Source organism: Centrocercus urophasianus, unplaced genomic scaffold, assembly GCF_019232065.1.
Source record: "Centrocercus urophasianus isolate 14NV4802_14NV808 unplaced genomic scaffold, USGS_Curo_1.0 seq_42, whole genome shotgun sequence".
NCBI lineage: Eukaryota > Metazoa > Chordata > Aves > Galliformes > Phasianidae > Centrocercus > Centrocercus urophasianus.
The window spans coordinates 648,292-673,784 of record NW_024885000.1 but is presented as its reverse complement, the minus strand read 5'-3'; the positions used below and the strand labels follow the sequence as shown (position 1 = coordinate 673,784).

Below are 25,493 nucleotides of genomic sequence, written 5' to 3'. Positions count from 1 at the left end.
CCCCCGACAACTGTCTCCAGCGCAGGGACTCCCAGCTCTGTTTTTTCCCTGCCCCCTGCACTCCCCGAGCTCTCCGAAATTGCTCTTCTTCCCGGTGGCTGTAACTGACTGCCCCTACAGCCGAGGAGATGGCAGAAAAGCAGGAGGAACCCAGCAACACCCAGAATGGTGAACCCGACAACGCAGAGGAGGGCGAGGGGAAAACGAAGAAGAAGGTGAAGAGGGAAGACCTGCCTCCGTTTGAAATCGTGACAGGGTAAGGGGGCTCACCACGCAGGGGTGCAGGAGTCTGACATGGGCACCTTGAGAGGTTTCTGCCTCAGCTCTGATGTTGGGTAACCAAAGGCAGCATCTGAAGTCGTGCACTTCTCGGTGTTTAGGCTTTAAGTCTGGCTTTCATTGCTGCGGGATTTTGTTAAGTTTCAACGTGTTTTGGAGCACAGACTCAGCCCGGGCAGGCAGGCAGTCAAATCTATTTGTTTTTATACAAGTAGGGCTGCTTCCCTAGAATTCAGCAGTCTTTTGCATTGCATGGAGTCCTGCTGAGTGCACTGGGATCGCTGCCCGATGGGAGGCACGGCCCTTGGTGAGCAGAGATCGATTTCTTGGCGTAATCAATGGCTCTGTCTGAAAGTTTCTCTATCTGTGCGTTAGGAAAAATAGCCCTGCTATGGCTGATTTGCTTTACGTACCTAAGAGACAGATCTTCCAAGAGCTCCACACTCACATCTGGAATTGGGCACTTGGAGAAGCCCTGCTCATGGATGGGCACCAAAACAAGAAGTGGCTTTCAAGCCAGCAAAGCAGCAGGCAGCTTCTTTTGTTGCAGAGAGCCTGGCCCCTTGAAAGAGGAGATACAACAGATCTGCTAGGAAGCTGAACTCTTGTCAGACATTGCTGACAACCGCTAAAAAAGTGTAATCTGTTCTCTCTAAGCACTCAGAAATGGTCAGAGCTCTGGTGTAAAGATGCCCCATGTAGTTCTTCCCTCTGGTCTCCCCTGAAGTCACCAAGGCTCCCAGTGCATAAACCAAACCCGTGATTTCTTCCAGCTGCTGCAGTGCAAACCTCAGAACAGACTGCAGAGCCCCACTAGGAAGGGCTGCTGCCCGGGACGTGGCCACCAGTAAGAGATGCTGCAAACTCTGTTGGGTTGGCACTTCTGAAAGCCACGCACGAGGTTTCATCTCACACAGCTGGGTTAAGCAGGGATGAATGCATAGGCTCTGAAAATCATCAATTAGATTACTTTGGGTAAAGCTTTTTTGGGAATGAGTTTAAATCCACGCTCTGCTATCTGCATACACAAAGCTGGGAGCAGCCCATTTTCTTTCTGTATGTTGATACCAAGCAAGACAAGAGCTGAAATCCCTGAAGGACTCAGCTCTTTGGTGAGGGAGCACAGAGCTGTCACTAGGGGTATTCATGCTGTGCTCATTACGATACTATTTGGAAACTGTTTAAAGCTATCTGGAGAATTCCTGCATCGCTCATGGCCTGGTATCCCCTGATTATTAGTTTATGACTGATATACTGGGTGCTAAAGGCGAGGATGAGGAAGCGAAGCAGAAATCCCAGAGGACCCAGAAAGATGTGCAGGAAAATCCAGCAATTTTTGCTCTCGTTCTGGGAAGGACCCTGTCACTGCAGGCTGTGCCTCCACCTGCTCTCATCACTGCTCAGATTTCCCAATTACTCACAATTTTTCAGCCAATAAAGCCAGCTATGCGAGTTATGAGAAAGCAACTGCCACTGTGCAAGCACTTAAATTCAATTACACTGCCTACTATTCAAGAATTTCAGTTTCAGCCCTTGGATTAGGGGCATCTTCTGACACACAGCCAAGTTTTCAAGCTGAGGCTCATAGCAGAGCCTGGTGTACACAAAACACGTTGGGAAACTGATCAGTCTGTTTGAGAACATTAACTTCCCCCCCCCCTCACTTTTTGTCAGCATTTGGCTCAGTACAGCTCTGGATAAATGCAAGCTCCTGCTGTGTGTTTTTCATGACATTTAAGTGGATATATTTATTCACACATTACCTAGAGTGTAAATGAGGCTCCTTCTATCAGGAGGTGATAAATCCTTGGTTTCTGTTACAGCTGGTCATTACAGACTTTCTATCATCGATGAGCACAAGTGTTTATTTGGGAATAGTTGGCAAAAAGCAGCAAAAACTTCAGATCCCAAAGCACCCCCCCCCTTCCACACTCACAGAGCTCACATGCAGCTCCTAAACACCGTGCCCTTATTGGAGAGGGAAACGGCGAGAAGATGGCTTCTCTATTTGCAAAACGAAAGAAGGCAGAGCAGCTGTCAGCCCAGTCACCACAATAGTTGGCAGTTGTCTATTTTAATAAATTCACAGTTATAGGCCAGACAACACCATGTTTGCATTTAGCACCTACAGCAATACAGGGTCTGGTGTAAGAAATAGGAGAGCAGAACTCATCTTGGTACATTCTGTTGGCATTCTGCTTTCCTAATCTTAGAAAACCAAAAAGGGCAAAATAGGGATAATGTGAACGTTTGTACACCACCTGCCACGCAATCCTGGGAAAACAGGCTTGCCAAGACTTGGTGATTTACTCAGGAACAGACACGAAGCTGGACCTCAGCGTCCAAGGAAGTAGGCTTTGCTTTCACAGCACACGACAAAGCTTTCTTACGGATGTATTTTGGTTATCAGTCACTTGTGGAGCGTTTAAACCTACCCAAAGAATCATGATACCTTGCTTCACCTCGCGTCATCTGCCAAGCATGCTGTAACTCAGAGGGGAGAGAAAGCAGCAGACAGCATCCAAGCACGCATGCAATCCTATGGCACACGTGGGTGCTCTTCCTGCTCTTTCACTGCTGCACCCCTTGCTGTGGGACTTCCCAGTTGCTCAGGGGACCAGAGACACCTTGTCCAAGTCCCAGCTGCTGGGAAGTCACAGCAAGGACGCAGCTGAGCCTCCTGAGGACTGTTGTTTACAATTCACACTTGTGCTGAAGTGCCCTCCCTCCTCTGGTTTACATGGGATTAAGGAGATTCTTGCTAACTAGCAAACAATCTACTGGTTGCCTCCGAATCAACCATCAAGTTTTCCAAGCTCTCAGCCAATTACTTAGGCTTGGAAAAAGCCCTTAGCTTTGTTTACATTCCTTATTGGAAACCTATTCATTAAGCCAATGCACATTCCATGCTGCCAGGACAGATTGAGGTGAACATCCCAGATAATCTCAGATGGATGCCAGGATGATAAGCACACAGATCTGTCTAGAAGGTCTGATTAAACACACAGTGAGTCAACGCATCCTGGAACAGATCACTGCTGTTCAAACTGCTCATCAAAACATACATGCTTAATTTCATCTCTGATGTCACCACTTTGCAGTCAAGGGAGTTAAATCAGGAATTAACTCGCACCTGCGACTCCGATGTGACACATCTGAACACACGACGTTCCTTCAGAACAGCTTCTTGCACCCACACAAACTTGCCTTCGACACGAGGCGGCCGGCAGCTCGTGGCACTCAGCAGGCTGGGCTTCCAAAGAAAACCTCAATTAAGGAATCATTAAATCGTTATCTGAAGAGTCGTTATTATTAGGACAGAGAGCAGCAGAAGTGCTGTTCTCAGAAAGATGTAAACTTTTCTTAGCTCAAAGACAACAAATGGAGTTTGTGGAATGAGAGAAGCTTTGCTGAAATAGCCTGACGATGCTGTTCAGTGACACCAGAGGAGGTCTTATAACACAAAGAAAATGAGAAATACCTGGCTCTAACAGGTAACCTTAGCTTCCATTTCTTAATGTTTTCCCTCTGTTCCCTTAATTTAGAGGACTCCAGAAGCTTTTCTAGGTAGTTTAGAACTTGTGCACAGAGAACCACAGACCAAATCACAGCAGAGCAGCATGATCTGTTTGCTCAGTAACCAAAACAAAAGCCTGTATCCACACTACTGCTGGCCATCCCTCATGAGCACACCTCCAGCTAAGACAATGCTAACACAGAAGGCCCCAGACAGGCTTTGCTATTAAATCCCAGCTTGGATAGACCTCATCTAAACAGCACTGAATAACGTAAGCATTTAATAATACAGTTCAGAAAGCAGCAGAAAATCTGCTTCTAATAAAACTTCTGAAGCCAGCCTTGCACTCTAACCATGCATTGTTATATAAATCAATGACATGCAAAAAGAATTAGGGTACTCTTTGAGTGACAGCACCAGCAGACATTCCTGGTGTGGCTGCTGTTCCACACACGATGCTGTTTCGACTCATCCATCTCACTGCATTCTGAACAATAACAATCTTCTCCTCCGAGCACAAAGCACTGTGCCAACCTAACCGTATCAACTCTCACACGACTTGGCTTGTGCAGCACACTGCTATTCCAAGGGAAGTCACTCATCTGTAAAATCACACTGTTGGGAAACCCAAACCAGAAGTGTGAGCTGTAACTCCAGGCCTTTCATTGCAAATGTGCACTGCAGGACCAACCAGAGCCTTCACCTGCTGGAGCAGCAGCAAACGTTCTGCAGGGACAGTGCTCTGTTATGCTCCTGCTTTCTGAAAAGCCAAAAACACCACAGGACTTTGGCAGCAGGGAAACCTCTGGCTGTGTGAGGACAAGTGCAGATACGTGCGTAGCAATGAGAAGTTTCTGGAAGTTTCTAAGTGGAATTAAACAGAGACAGAAAAATGTATTTAACCATTTAGGGTGACGTGGCTAAAGCTTGATAGCAGCTATAATTTACTCTGTTATGCATGTAGACAGCACCAATTGCAATCCTTTTCCACACAGAAGTCCTGCAGCCCATGCTGCAGCTCTTGCATCCAGGTATGACGGGATGAACTGTTTGCTACACCCTGCTTTCTGTTGAGCTGTTCCCATTCCAACCTGACAAGCAGAGCATCACGCTACTTGGGGCATTTCGTGCAGTCCTACCCTCAAAGCGAGGCCTTTTTCATTACAGTCCATAGGAAGACACCTGCTGATTATATATAATTCCAGCCCTTCACAGAACAGTCCTTATTCCAGGATTGCAACCATCCCACATTCTCAGCACGGCCCAGGCCAGGATTTCCCACTAGCAACCTGACAGTGATTCACTTCCTACACACTGAGCACAGCATACTGATTTTGAGTCCATTCATTCTTTTCCATGCCATTTATTTCCACCATCTCTGGAGATATCTTGGGCCACGTTGCATCACAGATTCTTTCCCCTCAGCAGAACAACATTCTGTCGCTGCTCCTGCAGCCTCACTGCTCGCCCCAATTAATATTTCTAGGAGTTTGAGAAGCTGTCCTGACCTTTTCACATTGCACCCCCTGGAGAGATCTGACATTATAACGTAACTGTAGACAAGAGATGAATAAGACACTTAGTGTTTTACAAAGATTGATTATAGCTTCGGTGGGAGCAGCAAGGTTACAGGTGCACCTGAAGCTCAGATGAGAGGAGTACAAGACTCTGGAAGATTACTAGCATCTAAGCACTAAAATGTTGTGCTGCTTTTTGTTGTTTTGCTTTGGCTACTCCATGCAGCCATCACTCCCACCCTCACAGGTCGCAGGGCACGTTGTCAGCAGTATCCTTCCTCTTTCCAACATTCTTCAAGCACAAAACACACACTCCAGTTAGGTGCTACAGGGAGCAAGCAGGAAAGCTCCGTACTGCCATTTATCAAAGCGAAAAAGACTAAGTGTTGAAAACTGGAAGCCTCACCACACAGTAATTGATCACCCAATGATGTTTAATGCATTTTTAGCCTTTCTTGGCAGGGATCTCCTTTTAACAGATAGCAAAAGAGAATCATGGTGGACGGTGCGACCGGTCCACGATCACACAGGATCTAACCCAATGCTGTAACCTTTCATCACCTGCTTCCTGAGATGCTTCTCTCCTCTCTACTTCCCACAGGGAACGCCTCCCAGCCATATTTTTCAAGTTCCAGTTCAGGAACGTGGAATACAGCTCAGGCAGGAACAAAACCTTCCTGTGTTACGTTGTAGAGACCCAAGGCAAAGAGTCGACGACTTCCCGGGGTTACCTGGAAGATGAGCACACAGCCTCCCATGCAGAAATCGCTTTCTTTAACACCATTTTGCCAAAGTGTGAATCGAGCCTCCGCTACAACATCACCTGGTACGTCTCCTCCAGCCCCTGCGTGGCCTGCGCCGACCGGATCAGCGAGACCCTGAGGAAGAACAAGAACCTGCGCCTGACCATCATGGTGGGACGCCTCTTCATGTGGGAGGAGCCAGACATGCAGGCTGCCCTGAAAAAAATGAAGTCTGCTGGCTGCAAGCTGAGGATCATGAAGCCTCAAGACTTTGAGTACGTCTGGCAGAACTTTGTGGAACAGGAAGAAGGAGAGGAAGCAAAGGCTTTCGTGCCATGGGAGGACATTCAAGAGAACTTCCAGTACTACGAGGAGAAGTTGGCTGAGATTCTGCAGTGAAGCTCACGTGAGTGAGGACTTCTGTTTGCTCACCTGGCTCCCTGTATTACTACTAGACTTCTCTTTTTCTTCAGGTTGTTAAAAACATAGCATGCAATCATTTTCATTTACTATTCCCTATGTGCCCAGCTGCACCTGGCAGTACCTGAATATTATCCTAGGCAGCACCTTCCCCCTCTAGAGGCAGTAAGGACACAATTGTCTCCTTCACAGCAGATGCTGAAGGGACTTAGAGATATTTTTTCCCTCGCAGTGAACACCTCCCAGGGGAAAAAGAATTACAAGGTAGGATCGCTAGATGGAACAAGAGTACCTCACTATTCCCTGCATGTATGATATTCAGAGCACATGTGAAAGAAACCAAAGAACATACAGAAAAACGGAGCTTCCCCCCACACCCAGAACAAAAACCAAAACAACAACACACCACTAAAAGCAACCAATTGTGACAGCATGCTCCTTTTTACGGGGTGCAGAAGACTCACCTATTTAAGCAGTAAAACACAAAAGCATTTGAAGCTTCTAACACGTTCCTCTCCCTCCCCTCCAGGCCCATCTCAGGAAAGATCCACACAGAGACACAACTGACTTGGACACTGGGACACCCCTGCCTCCCAGAGCTTTGAATCCAGCAGATGCAGTGCCAGCTTCTGGAATTTTAGGCCCTGATGGATGACAAATATGCATACAACAGATATTTAGTGCTCGGAATCTTATGGTACTTTGTTTTGTTGTTCTTCTCCACTCACCCCACTCCCCCTGAAACAAAACTGTGTTGTCACTGCTGCCAGGAACAGGCACTGAGCTGTGTGGTTAAAGCCTTGAATGAAATGCATTGCAGTGGAGCAACAGGAATGAGCGTAGGCCTCACATACCAGGATTACTTGGAGATAAAAGACTGCAGAACAAAGCTGCCGATGTGATAAAACTTACTGACAAACAGCATGCTTCATCAACATCAAAAAGATAAATAAAGTTCTATTCCTCTGTCCTCCTCAATAACAGTACCTGAAATTTAAGTTACAGTTAATTTCTTAATTCTACAGTTATGGTGGAGCCCTAAATACTTGATTTTGAATGCATCAGATACAATTTTCCCCTTGTTCAGTATGTCTGTGATACAAACCTGGGCTAAGCAAACAAAATAAAATTGGAGCCTGCTGAAAAAGAGTAAAGCAGTGCTATCTGTTCTCTATTTCAAAGAGGGCCCCAAATTAACCTGACAGGTAGACGCTGTGGGACACCTACACATGATATGAAATTCGTATCTGGAGCACAGCATGACCAGAAGGGAGAGTTAGCAGTACAGAGTTTCAGGAGAATGCACAATCGCAGAGATGCACAGACAGAAAACATGGGATTGTCTTTCCATACACAAGGCACAGAACAGATGGAGGCGACAGAGCAGCACACCAACTAGGAAACTGAGTCTGAAAGGCCTCCTTCTTCCAGCTGCTGGATGTGGGATGTTGATTGCTGCACTGTCACAAATTTGAAAGGCACTAAACATGCACAAGCACACAAAAATGCTGTATTACCTTCCAATGCAAAAAAAAAAAAAAAAAAAAAAAAAAAAAAAGAAAGAAACAAAAGCCCCAAGCAGCAGCCAGAGCACCTCTGGGCAGACACTGCGGCTTTCATTTCTTTGCCACTGGATTTAGAAAACAGATATAAGCCCAAGGGCTAAATGAAGGAACAGTCCTGGTGCTCACTCTTGATCAGCTCAATACTCCGAGTTCCTTTGTCTCGCTCAAGTTTATTTCTCACAGCTCTGTATTTGGCTACAGCAATTATCCACCAAAACCAAGAAGCAGAGGAGTCAAACGGGAAGGAAACACTGTGCAGTTCTTAAAGACACAAACAGAATCTGCAGATCTCCATTAGCAAAGAAAAACACAGTACAGATTCACCCATAAAGTCAGAACAGGAACGTTTCCATACATTCAATGAGCAGCAAGAAGTAACTCAAAACCTTTCTTCCCACTATCAACTTCTCAGCTGTCCCATCTATTCGGTTTAATCAATATTTCTGGCATTTCTGTGAGCATTCGATGTGACAGAAGTAGAAAGATTTGGTATTACAGGGCAGAGGGTAAAAATCAAACTCAAAGGAAATAATCGATGTTAGCTGTTCAGTACCGGAACCAAGTGTTCAGCCATGGCCTAACGAGCTGGCACTGATTTTCACATTTGGTTGCACCAAACAAGGCGTACCAGCCAAACTACAAACACAGTAAAGCAAAACAAACACAGAAAAACCTTAGCTTCCATATATTTTTAACACCATGTCAGTCATTCTTATGCAAGGACTCAGAAAACGGAGGGCTGCATGTGACACCAATCACATCCACAGAACGCACAGAACGCACCGCCAGGCGTCTTTGTAAGCCTCCAGCATTCCCTTCCAGAACTCTGCTTTCCTCCCACTGCCTACAGCCACCACACGTACAGACATTTGCACGGACTCTGATCTGACAGCAGAGTACTGAACAGCTGTCACATGCATGTTGACAGCACAATTCTTCTTGTGTACAATTCCATTTTTAAAAAGTGCTCGCGTCCAAAAGATACAAAAACTACTTTTTAATCCTGCAGAGAATACGTATGCTATATATGAACACTGCAAATCCTGGAAAATAAAAATAGACGGGGCTCCACAGGTCATCATTATGAACCAGAACAACAAATATCTAAGCATTAGACAGCTCCAATTTCACTGCACAGGAACTGCCAGCTGTAGGAGGCTTCAGTGCAGGCAGGTGCTCTGTGGAGGACGAGTGACATCTGGTGGCTTGCTGGGACAGACTGGGAACTCCCTGAGAGTCACAATACCCCTGCTTTCAACACAGGTTCCCTGAATACTACATCCCAAATCAGCTGCTCTGAGACTTTTGAGCTTTTTATTTTCTTTTAGAGCCACGGCCACCACCAACACACGAGTGAGCTGTGCTCAGCATGCAGTTTTCCCCCTCCTCAGTTAAGAAGTCGCCGCTGTTGAAAGCCAGAGAAATGAGACTCTTTTGTTCAGAGAGTATAAACAGTGATCTTCATATCTGTGTTTTCAAACACTTCCCCAAGTATTGCTGAAACTTTATCCCAATCCAGGCCGTCCAGTCCACACCCAATTCTGGAAAATAAAACATCAAAATAACTATAATGAGCTCTTTTGGAGTATGCAGTGAACAACAAAGCCCTTCAGGCAGTAACCCAACTCACCGTAAGTCAATATAATGCAGTTAGAATACAGAAATAACCAAACCTGAGTGTACTTTTATCACTTAAACCCACAACGGAACACAAGCTTCATTTATACAACGGATCAGAAGAGTTACAGTCAAGATGATATTGAACTCTCAGAGTAGGAGATCACGTCTCAAAACCATCCTCCTACCCAAGTAACACTGAGTTATTTACACAGCACTAATTTGCTTACTTAGGCATGGAAATATCAGTAACTCCATTGTTTAGACAGTGAGTTTTCATGGCTTCTAAACTCTTCCGCATGTCATCGTATGTTGGTTTGTGAGAAAATTTCTTCTTTGTAATCTGAATATAAAAGTAAAAAAGTTATAAATTTGTCGTTATCACTGCAAACTCCCCCCCTCCTCCCTCCAACACTCCTCTACACCCTGAGTCGCTACACTCAGAGTCACCACTGTGAAGGGAAAGAAACTTGGAAAAAGAACTGTTTCATAGCTTGAAATAGTATAATTTGGCAGCTAGTGCTGTGAACTTATAAGTATAAATAAACACACACAAGAGAGCTTGGCTTCTCCTCAGTAGGAAGACTTGAGTAATACATCTCACTTACTTAGGAGAAAGTACTCAAAATTATTAAAGCTGTCATCGTAATATCGAATACAACTTTGTTACAGGGGAGCACTTGAGTCATTCTCTACTCTTACCAGGTAGTAAATATATCGGTCATCTCGTTGGAGAACTGCCACCTCCCCAGTCTTCTTTTCTAAAGGGAAGAAGGTGGTATTTTAGGAAGAGTTACAGTCTACTATGCAATTGACCCTGGACCCCTGGTAGCAACCTTCAAGCTGGAAATCCGTCAGTCCTTAAATTCCCATGATCACGCAGAATTACTCACGTTGACCTAACAGCTCTTCGACGCCTCCAAACTTTTTCTTAAAAAGAACAGCTATCCCTGCACCCATGCGACAGTCCTCACTGATGCAATGAGCCAACGCATCCGTCGGGGGGGCAGGAAAACAGGTCTCCCTTAACACACTTCATCTAAAAAGCAAGCACAAGTGTGAAATCTCGGAGTGCTGGCCACGATAACAGAACACTCTGCACAAACCTGTACAACGGTATCTATATGGTAGCCTGTTTAAGACTTAGATTATAAAGTCAATATGACAATAACATATTTTCTACAGGATCAGATATGAGAAACACGCACCAGCTCACCAGTTCATTTTACACAACCAAAACCGAGAAAGGTAAGATACATAACACAGAGTACCTTTAGACCAGTGCACATCTACAGCACACCACGTGCCAGAGCTCCACACTCCCAGGCACTTAACACCCGAGCTCTGTGCTGATGCAAAACAACTGCATCACTGATACAAGCACAGAACTAGTGGGAAGTAGCTTTATTATCTGCCAATAAAGTCCCCTAAGCTGTACGGTGCAATCGGCTGCTGTTATCAGGCAGGAACGTCTCAGTGCGCACCACATAGCAGCCCACATAACTCATTTCCTACGCACCCGCTCGCCCTGCTCCGGGCCGTGGGTGGCCATGGTAAGGCAGGCTGCGGTGAAGGCTTCAGTGGCTGGAAAGATGACAGAAAGAAGAACAGTGTTAATAGCAACCCCAGAACGGAACGGGGCAGCGTGGCTGAGGGCGCAAGGCTGAGCCTTCACCCAGCGTGCTTCTGGAGCACATAGCACCCACTACGGGGAAAGAACGACAAAGGGCAGCAACGGCCCTAAGCAAAGCGGGGCCGTCCCACAGCAACAGCCCACCAGCTGGGCCAGCGCAAGGCGGGCCAGAACCCACAGGCCTGGTGTTCTCCTCCAGGCCACCCCTGCCCGCTTCAGGACACCCCTCAGTAGAGCCCACCCGCGGGCACGACGTGAAGAACGGACTGCCGGGCCCGGACTGGCAACGCTGCGAGTGTAGCAAGCCTGCCCAGCACAATCCACATCGCTCGGCCCGCTCCGTCACCTCCAATACCGCACTCCCAGCGTCACGTGAAAATGGCCGCCGCCACCCGCTCGCTGGCCAGCCCCTCTAGGCGGGCTGGAGGAACGCCACCTCTATGGTACCCGCCGAGAACATTCCGAAGGCCGACCTACCGCAGCGAAAGCGCGTGCGCGAGACGCTCAGAGGCGGGACCTACAGAACACGTGACGGGATGAGGGCGGAACCGCAGCTGCGCGTGCGCATCGCCGGCGTCGGCGGCCCCGCGAGGCGCGCGCGCTCCCTAGGGCGCAAGCGCAGTCGCTGCAGCCGGGCAGGCCGCGGGTGGGCGGTGCCTGGCGCCGAGGGCCGCGCCGAGGCAGGCGGGGACATCCGGAGCGAGAGCCGCCGTGCGCACGCGCCGCCTGCGCCCGCCCACTCTCCTGTCTTTGTTCGGGGTTGGGCGCCATTTTGCGCGGCGGCCGAGTAGAGGCGCTGATTGGGTTTCGGGGGCCGGTAGCGGAGCCAATCAGCGCGGGACCCGAACCGGGGGAGCGAGGCACGGTGAGTGCGAGCAGCCAATATGGAGCCCCCGAGCGCCGGCCCCAGCGCCGGGATTGGCGGGGCCGAGTGACCAGTCAGGAGGCCGATCGCAGGGCCGGGGCCGGCCGGCCGCAGCCGCGGGAGCCGAGGGGACGGGGAGCCGAAGGGACGGGGCGGGGGGGGCGGCCTCGAGAGAAGAGAGGGCCCGGGGCGAGCGGGCCGCGGGAGGAGAGGAGCTTCGGTGGGCGCGCCGGGAAGCGCGAGGCCGAGGGCGGCAGCGATGGAGGGAAAGCTGCGCCAGCCCGAACGCGGCGGGGACGCGGCGCTGCCGGCATGGGGTTGCGGGGACGGCGGCCGGCAGCGCCCCGCCCTCGAGCGGGGGGAGCGGGGCGGGCGAGCGAGCGAGCCTCCTGCCGCCTCCCCGCCGCCCCGCTGACAGATGGGCCGCGGGCAGCGCTGCCCCTCCTCCTCTCCACCTCCCCCTCCTCCTCCCGCCGCCGCCGCCGCCCCCCCGCCGGCATCGGGAAGCGGGGCCACAACGCACCTGGACGCCAAATGGCGGCGGCCTCGCGCCGCTGTGCTGCACTTTGAGCCCCGCTGAGGCCGCTGCTGGAGCGCTGAGCTCCCCTGACACGTGGCCGGGCGATGTCGGTGCGTCCCGCCTGGGGCTCCGTGCTGTGCCCGTACCCCGAGGTCTGCCGGCTCGGGTTGAACGTCAGCGTTAAAATGGTGCTTTGGAGCTAAGTGGTTCTTGGTGCAGGTAATTGGCTGAGAGAGCAGTTGCTGTAGGTTCAGTACCCTCGTATATGTGTGCACATACCTGGAGGCATTCAGGGCCGGACTGGATGTGGCTCTGGGCAGCCTGGTCTGGTGGTTGGTGACCCTGCACATAGCAGGGAGTTGAAACTTGATGATCATCGGGGTCCTTTTCAAGTCAGCCCATTCTATGATTCTGTATATGAATGCATGTTAACACTGAGCTCTTAAATCATTTTCTGTGCAGGCAGTTGCTGAGCAGGAGCTGACAAGTGAGATCAGCTGTGGGAGGAGCACCTACTGAAGGCCAAGGCTGAGCTTTAAAATTCAGCTTTGATACAGTAACACTGGTGCTGTTTTGTTTCAATGAAGGAAATGAAGTAATCCCTCGGAGGGCTGTGATCCTGCACATGGGAAACTTCAGCTCAGGGCCACAGCCTGTGCACCTGAAATAGAACTGCGGTGCTATCTTATAGAGACAGGCCTGACAGAAGAGATCTGTTAGAAACCATTTTTAAATACACATATCCTTTAATTTCTGATTTGGTGTTAGAAAGCCTGAGATCTTCTTGCAAATAGAACTCAGTAGTGTCCTGTGCTCGTTACTGAGCAGCTTCCCTGCAGAGTGAGCTGCTTCCTGGTAGGCCCACAGGCAGCGAGGGCAGAAATTAAATGTACTGTGCAGAATTCAGATGGAAACTTTGATAGGCAGCGTCATCTGCAGGGGAAAAAAAAAAGAAAAGCATCTTCTCTTCTGGAAGGCAGTGAGAAGCTATTGCTAAACGAGCCACGGATGGAGCTGATATTGCATCAGCGCGCAGGGCCTTTCTGTGCTGTGACTCGGGTTATCGTTGTGATCTGCAGGGTTCGTATCACTGCGTCAAGGTTCTGAACCAGAGTCCCAGTCCTTACATTATTATGGCTGAGTATCAAGCCTCTGGTAATAAGACTTGCCTGTGGCCCATCTTGCTGCACAGTGATGTTAATGCTAAAGCAAATCAGTGATAAATGTGGTAAATAATTGTGTGTTTTCTTAGCTTACAGGGATAAGGGGAGCTGCCGGATAAATGACACTGAAGCAGAAAGGGTGTTGTAAAGTGAAAGGGCAGGAAGGTTGAGCAGTGTTGCAGCCGTAAGCACAGCAACTCTTCCAGGTAGTGCAAATTGGGACTACAGACTGTATACATTTTTTTCTTGAAAACTGTTTTGCTTTTTGTTGCTTGTGAGAGTTACGTGCTGCCTTTTCAGCAGTGTAACAATCACGGGTAAATCAGATATCTCATTAAAAGTAAGAGTAAGAATTCCTTTGTGGATGATGTGAGGGAGAAGGAGGTAATGGAACAAAGTATTTTGTTTCAGTGTTCTTCATGTGTCCAGGCAAGGCTCCAAGAAATGAGATCTACTGTCTTTTCAAAATATACATAAGGAAGAGAGATAAGGAGGGACTGTTGTGTAGTTGGGGAAGGAGAGGCTGTTTCACTTGGTTTTAAGTCTCAATGTCTGGGTCAGTTTTACACCCAAGCCTTGTTTTCTGTTCCAAAGTAAGGCAACATTATGAAAGAGGAAGGTGTGCAGTTAAACCATGGCCTGACTGTGCGCAAGGCACCACCTCCACATCAGCAGGTGCTTTGCTGTTCAGCTGCTGTAGGACACAACAACCTTCAAACTTTGGGACAACGATCACCTGGTTTTTTTTTCTCTTTTCTTGCCAGTTACGCAGACTGCGCTGTGCCTTGGTCGTGTGGAGCTGAAGCACCATGGAGCAGTACACAGCCAACAGCAACAGCTCCACGGAGCAGATCGTGGTGCAGGCGGGGCAGATTCAGCAGCAGGTATGGGGAGCTGGTGCTGGTGGGTTACAGACCTTCACAGTTGCACAGCAAGATGCTTTGTGGTGCCCGCTGAGTTACCGGAGTTCTGTCACTACGCTGCGGTGTCGTCTTGTTGAAATCACAGTAAATAGGCTTATAAAAAATACCTTTGTTAATGGAATACTAGTTTTAATTCCAGTACAACAGGGAGTTTGAAGTCTGGTGGTGATTTGAGGAAACTAACATCCTCGAAATGGAGGAAACAGTATCAAAGAAATATGTATTGAAATCCTTCAGTTTTTTACCTCAGATGCATCAAAATGAGCATAAGAATGGTGAGAAAAAAAAAAAATCAAACCAAGCAACCATGTAACTTTGGTTGAGTTCATCCATTCCAGAAAGAAGATTGCAGTTTATGGATTAGAACATGCAGGCTCTTGGGCTGGTTTTGGTTTGGCTTTAAGGCTTATAGGTTTTCAGTGTTAAGTTTTGTCCACACACATTGAGCAGTGCTCTTACAGAGGAGCTGTGCTGCTGCTGAACTGCTTTGGTTGTGTCTTTGTTCAAGGCAAGAAGTGTGTCTTAGTTTGTCACGTACATGATTGAGATGCTGGATGATGTTTTCAGTGGGACACACTGCTTTGCCTTCAGCCTGCTGGAGTGCTTGATGGCTGGGAGCAGCTCCTTCCACTGAATTTAGTGGAGTTTGATTTTTTCTTTTTTCAGTAAGAATAAGATTGGAATTGGAATTAGAAGATGACAAATTAAGAATTATCAAAAAATACCTGATTCCAGCAGGTAACCAAAGACATATTTGATTTGACTGGTATCTTCTAAGTAATAGAGGTAAAAACATTCACTGACCTCTTTCATTTTCAGTACATGCTCACCAACACAGTGATTTGCTGCACATGAAATGGTTTTCTAAGTGATTTTTTCTCTTGAAGAAGCCAGTTTCAGCTTTCAGGAGAGAGACTGTCCTTCGTCTCTCAAAATGCTAACACAGTTAACATTGATTATTTTGGGACTCTTACTAAGGAGGCTAAAGATAGATGAGGCTTTTAGGTTTAACTGCTCTTGCAACATCTCGAGATCATCCTTCAAGGTCAGTGGTGGGAAGGCGCTGATGCAGGGACGACACAGATGAACTCCTAGTCTGCTGTGCTGCTCTTCTGTGCAGAAAGGAATGTAGGGCCTTTATTGTAGCTAACAAATCGTAATTTTGGAAGCCTTTCACAGGAAGTTTGAGTAGTGGAAGGAAACATTTAGCAGATAGGCAGCAGCCGAAAGCAGCGATTTTGATTTCTGTAAAATGACCTCTCGCATTCTTTGTGACTGATCTTTGTTTGGAATGTTGAAGCGTACCAGTATGATGCACAGGTTTGCTGGTATTCCATTGTTAGATGTGTTAAATCACATTCCGTATGTTCCGAGAGCAGCGTATATGAATTTTAAAATTCATCCTCTTCAAAGCGTGGTTGTCTCGTGTGAGCTGTGCATTTCCGTGTTTCAAGCTCTTCCTGTTCCTGTTCCCAGCAGCAGGGTGGTGTCACTGCTGTCCAGCTGCAGACTGAGGCCCAGGTGGCATCCGCCTCAGGCCAGCAAGTCCAGACCCTCCAGGTAGTGGTGACCTCTCTAATTGTGTTTGTGAGCACTGCATGACTCTCCCCATCACCACATATCTAATGCTGTGTTTTTTACAGGATTTGGAATAGGCACAGGAAAATTGTTGGCTGATACTGTGTGCTTTATGTGAGGTTTCCCACGAAGAGAGTGAGGCTGTAGCTTTTCATTGCATCACAGGCGTGTTCATGAATTCCAGCTGTAGTAATTCAGAAAGCAAATAGTGGATGAAATGGGAGTCAAAAGGGAAGAATCCCACCAAGATAATGAAGTCAAGAGACACGACTTAAAAGAGATAAAGCTTAAAGATTTTCTGTACTTCCATGATTACATTTCTGATACTCACTGTGAGTAGTTTGCAGGTTTTTTTCCTACATGAGAGAGAGACGCAGAGGTAGGGGGTGACCCACCAGCAAGAGGAGAGAAACTTTGTATCTGTAATTGGAAAAGCTGCCTGGAAACAGTATTAGCTGCTGCAACAGTATTAGCTCCTGATCGCTCATTTCCTGCCTGTATTGTACATTGCAGGGGAGCTCAGATGTGTGCTTCCTAACAGCACAGGTAGCAGAAATTGGAAAGAAGCGCATGGTCATTTCAAGCCCTGATTTACTTCAGTGTGAAGTACTGTGGGCCGTGCAAATGCATTTGCCATCTCGTTAGCTCACTTAGGAAACTTGTGGAGGAGCCCTGGGCAGCTGTAGCAGTTTAGCAGTGCGTTGCTCACTTAGTATTTTGGTTTTGCTTCAGGTCTGAATGGTCTTGCCAGGTGTCAAGTTGAACACAGCATTTTTTATGTTTGGAGTTCAAGTATGAAAAGCTGGCTGACTTGAATTGCTTGGATCACTGTGACCTCCTACTTCTTCCCACATTTTTTTTTTTTTTTTTTTCTTTGCTTGCCTTACTGCATTAACAAGAACCCTGGAATGCCCACTTTACTTTCTGCCTGCTGGATGTAGTACTGCTGCTGTGCTTCTCTGGCTGACACGAGCATGCTTTTCTCTCTGGTAACTCAGAACACACACTGCCCATTTTGTCAGCGACTGCTGTGTGATAGCTGCGAGGTTGAGGAAGGAACGGATCAATGTGGCAAGGGGATCAGGCGACCTCTAGAGCTACCTTGTCCTATTTAAGGCGTTGATCCCTGGGATGCAACTGTGGTCGAGTCTGTTTGTGTGTTAACACGTAGTTTGGCAGGGTATTTGAACTATGCAGAGGGAAGTTGGTGGGTTTTTGAAGTGAAATGTGATGAAAATCTGTGCCGATCTCAGTCTGGTGCTCTACAGTGGAAGTGCTTGAAGAGTGAATGTTTGGCACTGCCTACCCTTGAATTTTACTGCTAGGAAACCCAAGAACTCTGATTTTTTGTCACGTTGTTCTGGTTTGTAAACAACTCCCAGCTGGTTAGGAGTCATTACCCAGTTCAAAAGGCTCCTCTCACATTCCAGCTGAGGCGGTGTGGCTTTCTGTAGGCTTCTCAAAGATACATTTGGGACTTAGAAGGTAATAATAAAGTTTAAATGGGGAGTTTCTCTCCTTGCCTTTTCTTTCATCAAGTTTTTTCATAGTGACCAATTGCAGTGACCTTTATGTGCAATTTGGAAATCTGCATTAAGTTTTTTGTCCAAGAGATGTCTGCAGCTCATTTGCTGTCACTCTTCCTTACTGAGCTGCGTTTTGTGCTGTTACATTAATAACTTCACTTAATAGCCATGAAAAAATTCTCTGAGAATATCACAGGCTGTGTATTGGTTAGGAAATGGAAATGTTGTAAGCATGTAATTGGAGAGAGTGAAGCTGCTGCAGAATCTCTCTGCCAGAATGGCTTACTTTGAGCTTTTTCTCATTAGAAGCCTCAGTAAAAGATTAGCAGTGATGTAGTTAATGAAGTTTCTTTTATTACACTTTGCTCTTGGGCTGTGCATGAACATAGTCATAGTGTCTAGAAAACTTCTCCAGCTTTTATGCCTTATTGGATGGAGTACAGCAGGAAAAGATAATTTACAAAATCCAGCAGAGCAGCATGGAGAGCGGTAGAAACCAAAGGTATTTGGTACTGATTACGAGCCCAGCACAGCGACTCCTGCTGTGACTGAAGTGAGTCAGTTCTCTGGTCGCTCATTGAGATGGGTAAGCAGCTAGCCATGCGTGGTGTCCACTTCTGTTCCTGGCTTCACACCACCAGACTTTTTCATTGTTGTTTGTTTTTTCTCCTGTTCCTCAGGTCCAGGGGCAGCCGTTAATGGTGCAGGTGAGCGGAGGACAGCTGATCACATCGACTGGCCAGCCCATCATGGTGCAGGCTGTGCCTGGGGGCCAGGGCCAGACAATCATGCAAGTCCCCGTTTCTGGAACACAAGGGCTGCAGCAGGTGAGATAACCCTGATTTCATTAGAGGTGAATTGCAGAGCTGTGTTCCTGCCTTGTCACATAGAGCGGGTTCGCCTCAGCGCTGTTAGAATGGCTGGGCAGTGATGGCTGTGATCTGCCACACTGAACTGAGCATTCAGAGTGGATCTAAAATGCACTTCGTATTGGGCTTTTGTATGTTGAGGGGTAGTGAAAACCTTCCAAGTTCATTAGAATGCACTTGAATTCTTCAAAAAAAGAAATCTTGAAAATAATTCTTGTGCTTGAGTTCATCTTATGTGTGATGGCAGAAGGTGGATTTCAACATTTCTGTTGCAAATAAAGTAATATTGTGGAAGGATATGTGATGATTTTATTGGAAGCAATTGCTTTGAATTATTGAAAAGACAGTTTTTAAATTTCAGCAGGCACTCAAAGCGTGTTCCTCAGAAATAAGAGAGGAACTGCTAAGAGCAGCATGTTGGAAGTGTTGCAGTGATTAGAGAATGAGGTTTGGGAACAAAGTTCTGCACCGTCCAGGGTTGGTGGTGGTGGTGTCCTGAGAGGTTGATTTAGTTACTGAATGCAAACTCCTTGGCTGAAAGACAATATTTTTTGTCTTAGGTTCTTTATGCTGTGGTTGTTGAGGAAGGTCTGTAACTGGGTTCTAAAGCAGAAGCTGCAAACCATATCCCAGTTTCTCTTTTTTTTATCTCACAAAAATGCTCCAAATTGGCGGAAGGATTTCACAAAGCTGATGACATTTTTGTTTGTGTCCTGAGTACTGCTGTATGCTGGATGATTAACGCTCTGCAGATATCTTCAATCTTACTCCTCGTTTCTTTGACCTGAGTAGTATTCCTAGTTCTGTGTGAATTTATTTCTTCTGATTGTTTTACTGTGTAAGCAGAGGAGATCTGCTAGAACATGACGACGCTGGCATGTTACGTGTTACGTTTCCTCTATTCTGTACGTTCCTGACTGTTGTTCTATCAGTGACTGCTGCGTCACAAGGAAGAGTAACTTAAAGCTCTTCGTTATAAAATAGAAAAAGAGAAGTATCAGTGGTTTTTTTTGTTTTTGTGTTTTTCTTTGCAGCAATAAATCATCCTCAGATGATCTGGTAATGCTGAGGCCAAGGAGGGGGAAATAAGAGGCATAGTTAATGTTCCTTTCTGACTCTTTCTTCCACAGATTCAGTTGGTCCAGCCAGGTCAGATTCAGATTCAAGGTGGGCAGGCTGTACAGGTACAGGGGCAGCAGGGCCAGACCCAGCAGATCATTATACAGCAGCCACAGACTGCAGTTACTGCTGGCCAGACACAGGTAACTGCACCAGCATGAAAGGGTTTTCTTGAGAGGAACAGGAAGAGAAACTTGGCAAATGACTTAAGATACGGTTAAGTAAAAAGGGAAAAAAATATTAATGTGGAGGAGAACTTGAGAATAAAATTAATATCGTTGTAGTGTTTCATTTACAGAGTAAATAGACTGCATGTTCTTATCCATCGTGTTTCTGTATATTGGTTCATGGCTGTTTTTGTCTATCTGTTGCAATTTGAAAGCATAAGTACTGCTAATGCCATCCTCGCGCCATGTTGTGCAGTAGTCCAGCCATACCTGGGTTTTCTGCTGTTTGTTTTTTTTGTTTGTTAGGACCAGAATTTAATGTACTGATAATGAGATGGGACACTGGAACTTGTTTCTCTGACTGTTAAATGCTACAGTATTAGAAAAAGTTTATTATACGTGCTTCAGGTGCTTTACCTTCAGTTCAGTTGGTTTGTATTCCATTCTATTTCTTTATGCTAGTAATAAAGCAAAAGAAATACACGCCTGAAGTGCCGTAAGCACTGTGTATTAACTCAGGAACTGTGAAACTTGAGAAGGAAGCAATTTCTGAAGTTTCTATGTTCTCTGTTTTGTTTAGACTCAGCAGCAAATAGCAGTTCAAGGACAACAAGTAGCACAAACGGCTGAAGGGCAGACCATAGTCTATCAGCCCGTTAACGCGGATGGAACCATTCTCCAACAAGGTACGAGTTCTGGTGCAAAAAGCTGGGACTTCACAAAGCCCATTTTGTAGGTTTTCATTGCCTTGCCATGGCTGTCGGTGCAAACGGTGCGTTGCAGTGCTGGTTGGTAGTGCTGTGCCTGCTGTGGTGTGATGGCACAGCAACTGGAAGAAGAGATGTTTGTATCGTTATACAGGAAAACTGCAACATCCTTTTTTTCCATGGTAAGAACTGTTAGAGTAGGAATGCTCGTTTCCTTCTGCACTTTCAAATGCCTGCTCTCTTACCTGAGGCTGGGATTACAGTGCAGGTACAGAAAATACAAAGTATGTTTTAGTTGATATCTTGTAATGCATTTCTAAATCTTACGGAAGGGTGAATGAGTGAAAAACAGAAGTGGGACTAATGGTGTTCCCTTCTTTCTGTGTGCGTGTTTTTGTTTGTTTTCTTTTGTGTTTTATTTTCTTAAAGTTACAGTCCCTGTTACAGGCATGATCACCATTCCAGCAGCCAGTCTGGCTGGAGCACAAATTGTGCAAGCAGGAGCCAACACCAATACCACCAGCAGCGGACAAGGGACTGTCACAGTGACACTGCCAGTTGCTGGAAACGTTGTCAATTCAGGTGGAATGGTTATGGTACGTGTTTAAGTTGAAGGTAGAGCTGTAAGGTGTCAGTGCTTAAGTTGTTGTCTGAGATCCACGTCAGCTTAATGAGGTCAGTCTTCTCAGTAGGAAAAGGAGTTAGAAGTTTAAGGGATGAAAGCTTTCAGTTTTAATGGCCACTGTCCTGTTGTGATCTGTGTATTCTGTACTTGCTTTCAGCTACAGCAGATTGAGTTAGAAAAATACAGGAGCTGAAACTCAAGATAAGCTGTTAGCTGATAAGCAGGCATTTAAAAAGATTGAATCGACTATCGCGTGTCTCGAGGATTCCTTGGTATTTGTTTTTCTGATTCTTAGGACGTTTTTCTGCCAGTTCTTATGTCTTTGTAGTTGGATGCCTTTCAACTTGAACTTTATTGTTCATCTCCACTAGATGTCAGCAGCTCTATGAGTAATAATTGCTTAAGAAATGCTCTGAAATTATCATATAAATTAAATAACTCATAGCCTAAAAGAAGGGGAAGTGATGGGCATGTCCTGCATGCAAATTAGACAAGATGCAGTAACATAGTCATAGAATTGTGTATTGTATTGAAATTTTAACCATTATCACGAAGAAAGGAAGCACAAATGGTGTCACTGATGTGTTTAAATTTGTCCTGCAGATTGAGAAGGACTTTATTACTCCTTTCAGTTTAAATTGGCGCATTAACTGCAGAAAAAAACAAGCCCATTCCATCGCAAACACTTCCAAAAGTGTATCTCTGCATTCCCTTTTCATTCCAAACTAAAAGTTGTAAAACCATTCTTCTCTGTACAGATGGTGCCTGGAGCTGGATCAGTACCAGCTATCCAGCGGATACCTTTGCCCGGAGCAGAGATGCTTGAAGAAGAGCCCCTCTACGTAAATGCTAAGCAGTACCATCGGATCCTGAAGAGGAGGCAGGCACGTGCAAAGCTTGAAGCGGAGGGGAAAATTCCCAAAGAAAGAAGGGTGAGAATATAACACAAATCCAATACAGGGCTGCTGCGCGAGAAAGGCGCAGAAAATCATCTCTGCCAGAAAAATGATGGTTGGAATCTTAGTATGTTTTCCTTTTTTTTTTTGCTTGTTCATAAACTACTTCTGAGTAATCTCCAAGTCCCTTGGTGGTAGTAAGTCCTCCCTTTCCAAACATTTAATAGTTCATCTAATGTCTCTATTTCAAACAGGTCTTTACCATAAATGTCTTAGTTCAGGGGTGGGGGGAAAGAATGGAGTCTGCATCAGGTTTTTCTGCCGAGTTCTCAATTACTGTAAGTACTGAACTGAGGAGGAATAGGCCGCTCTCATTGCTCTTCTCTTCCGCGTTGTGACAGAAATACTTGCATGAGTCTCGGCATCGTCACGCCATGGCCAGGAAGCGAGGGGAAGGGGGGCGTTTCTTCTCACCAAAGGAGAAAGACAGTCCCCATATGCAGGTAAGTAGAATTTTGTCTGTTCTTTGAGCAGGGCATGCTTTGAGTTCTCCAGGTTACAGTTTGGAGGAGTGTTGCTACTGTTTCCTGTTCTTTTTTTGGGTTACGCTGCTGACCTTTGGCTCTTCCTGCCTACAGATTTTTGTTTGGAGCTTTGTAAAGAAATCCTCCCTCTCACTCTGTTCACTTTGGAGAGCAAGCACTCATTTACCTTGAGTAATCAATTCATAGTAATGTCGATAGAAATGTATTCATTTGTTTTACAAATAGAGAATGCCTGTATTTATTGTTCTAAGAAATGCAATCTGTGCAGCTGTTGTGATTGCATACCAGAAGTTTCCTTATTAGGACGTGTATTAAGGGACATGCTTTGTCTCACACGTGTTGGAAAATTCAAAAATGTTTGTCTGATTCTTAGTTGTCCTCTTAGATACGTAAATAAAATGCAAGAGAGGTTTCAAGGGAGGGAATATGGTAGGGTAGAAGTAGCAAATTCTGTTGTTGACCAGTGCTTTAAAGTCGTCCTGTGACTTCAGTGGAATGATATTTCTCATTCTAAAGTGGAATCCTGTCCAAATGCTAGACCTGTACCTTCCACTAATACCAGAAACAATCCGTTGCTAGGAGTTATTAATAGATGTGTATCACAGTTACCCTGTGGTGGCTTGTAAGACCCAGTAGAAATGTGGTATGTTTGAAGATTGTGGGCAGAGGGGGGTAGAGAAATATCTTCTGATAAAGGCAGTTGTGAGTGACTCTCTGTTATGGAAAATTTTTGAAATTACAATATGACATTTATTTTGTATCTCTAGGATCCACCTCAGAACAATGAAGAAGCAATGACACAGATGATCAGAGTCTCCTAATCACTGCTAACATAAAAATGTAACTGAATTCCTGTCCCTTCTGCAAGTCTGTCCTACCTTATCAGTGTATCAAGCAAGTCTTTCAATGGGACAATCACCACATCACAGCCTATCCTTTTCTACAGACAACCACTTTTTCAGCGTGTGGTAAAGATTTTAACTGCAGTTGACTCAACTAATAGAAACTGAATGACTGTCTTGGTATACTCTTCTGATTCAGTGCAGGGATTTCAGTCTGACAGCTCATGCCTTTTTTTTTTTTTTTTCCTTTTTTTCTCCTTTATAACATCTCTCGCATTAAGATTGGCCATGGTGAGTGTACCACTGACTGACCAGCAATAACTGGTGTGCTGAAGGAGGGCCAGTAAAGGCTTCTTGGAGTTATGGCCCTTCTGCGCAGCGACATAATCCAGTTGATAGCAACCAGCACTGATGTGGCTATACCACAGTACTTCGTTTCCCCAGTAGAGAACTGTTAGTTACATCCACTATTTACATCTTTGGATTTACTGTCTGCTGAACTGTTCTCTGCTGTTGTATTTGCACCTGCAAAGCTGACAGAAACTGAAGGGGGTTCTCTTAAGCTCCACTCTGTAAAATATGTAAACAGCAAACTCTTCTCTGGGAAAAGTTCAGCCATCAAGTCAAAGTGATCAAAACAGTTCAAGATTATTACAGAACTTGATTTATTGTGTATCTCTTCCAGGAAGTAAGAGTGCAGAGGGTTATTGATGTGAGGATAAGGATTTAGTTAGTAAATGCAATTTATTGGTGTTTTTTGGTTTGTTTATTGCCAGCAGTTAGTGATTTGGAAGAAGAGTGGATGCCAGTATTAAAGCACTGAAGCTTCCAAGTGAGTCTCTTCCAAAGGATTACTTTTAAAATCTTTATTTCCAACCTAACCAGTCTGATGCATGGTTCTCCAAAAGAAATACAATCTGCAACGTCTGAGTGATAACAATTGACCATCTTTTTGACAGTATTTCTTGATGTGTGCTGTAAATCAGTTCTACAGTTCTCATTCTACATAGAGTGAGGGACGTTTTATGATGGCAGAAGCGCAGGGCCACTCAACCAGGTTCATACTGATGTTTTGAAGGACTGTTGAATGAAGGCATGTATTGATTAACTGTTCAGGGTTCTAACAGACTATCCACTTAAAAAAGAAGAGTTTTTAAAATGTGGCACTCAAGAAGTAGCTGCATTCAAAAAATAATAATAACAATGTCGTGGATTTTTCATTATTACAACTGGTTTCTGGCTGCATACCTTAACAACACAACTTGTTGTTCGTTATGGATTTTTAAACTTGTCCCATTTTTACTGATGTAAAATGTGATGGAATTCATGAACAAGCAACCTGTGATGCAGAGTGCCTGCCTAGGTACTAACACAAGTGTCCAGATCAGCCACCTGCAAAGACATTTAGCCAGTATAGGTACAAAGAGGAGGAGCAGATTTGGCATTCGCAGTAAGGCAGCTGGATTTTCTAACTGAAGTTCCATTTATTCTCTTCTGAGCTTCTAGCTCTGCATTCTTACCCTTACACAGCTGACGTGGTGAGCTGAAGCAAAGCTGACAAACAGTTCTGCAAGGCAGGCCTGCAGCCACAGAGAAAGGTAAAAGCCAAGTTCCAAATAGATCTTTGGATTCAGTTGTCAAAAATTATATTAGTAATCTAGTATTCTGCTCACAAATTTTACATGAGGGTTTTTTCTAGCTATTCAAAAGGCATTGATAGCATTTTTGGTGCCTTTGGTTGCTTCTGCCTTAAAATACTTGGCCAGTTAGAGCGTGGTGCTGCTGCTTTTTTTTTCTTCAGTCAGTAACTATAAAATCCTCACCTGGCATTTCTCGTGAGGTCACCCATTTCAGGAA

General features: G+C 45.7%; 3 protein-coding genes across 16 annotated transcripts; 2 read left to right on the top strand and 1 right to left on the bottom strand.

Annotated features, from left to right (window-relative positions):
* APOBEC2 (apolipoprotein B mRNA editing enzyme catalytic subunit 2) lies at window positions 1–7,111 on the top strand. Its single transcript, XM_042833614.1, has 3 exons — window positions 1–256; window positions 5,915–6,462; window positions 7,006–7,111. The coding sequence occupies exons 1-2, from the start codon at window positions 129–131 to the stop codon at window positions 6,453–6,455; spliced, it is 669 nt and encodes a 222-aa protein (XP_042689548.1). The 5' UTR covers window positions 1–128; the 3' UTR covers window positions 6,456–6,462; window positions 7,006–7,111.
* Window positions 7,112–8,191: 1,080 nt separating this feature from the next.
* OARD1 (O-acyl-ADP-ribose deacylase 1) lies at window positions 8,192–11,631 on the bottom strand. The gene is given in 7 exon segments (XM_042833589.1): window positions 8,192–9,582; window positions 9,889–10,001; window positions 10,361–10,419; window positions 10,552–10,663; window positions 10,665–10,697; window positions 11,178–11,242; window positions 11,533–11,631. Coding segments are annotated over 7 exon segments (570 nt in total). The 5' UTR covers window positions 11,618–11,631; the 3' UTR covers window positions 8,192–9,479.
* Window positions 11,632–12,041: 410 nt separating this feature from the next.
* On the top strand, window positions 12,042–23,904 carry NFYA (nuclear transcription factor Y subunit alpha). Of its 14 annotated transcripts, none has more exons than XM_042833640.1 (10): window positions 12,042–12,156; window positions 14,604–14,723; window positions 16,239–16,325; window positions 18,547–18,693; window positions 19,866–19,997; window positions 20,602–20,707; window positions 21,158–21,324; window positions 22,112–22,285; window positions 22,651–22,752; window positions 23,562–23,904. In XM_042833640.1, exons 2-10 carry the CDS (start codon window positions 14,649–14,651, stop codon window positions 23,613–23,615), a joined length of 1,044 nt encoding a protein of 347 aa, XP_042689574.1. In that variant the 5' UTR covers window positions 12,042–12,156; window positions 14,604–14,648; the 3' UTR covers window positions 23,616–23,904. The 14 variants fall into 14 exon arrangements, with proteins under 14 accessions (XP_042689574.1, XP_042689572.1, XP_042689577.1 ...); XM_042833638.1 differs by having other exon boundaries at window positions 13,929–14,723; XM_042833637.1 differs by lacking the exon at window positions 12,042–12,156 and adding an exon at window positions 12,766–12,895 and having other exon boundaries at window positions 13,929–14,723.
* Window positions 23,905–25,493: the final 1,589 nt, after the last annotated feature.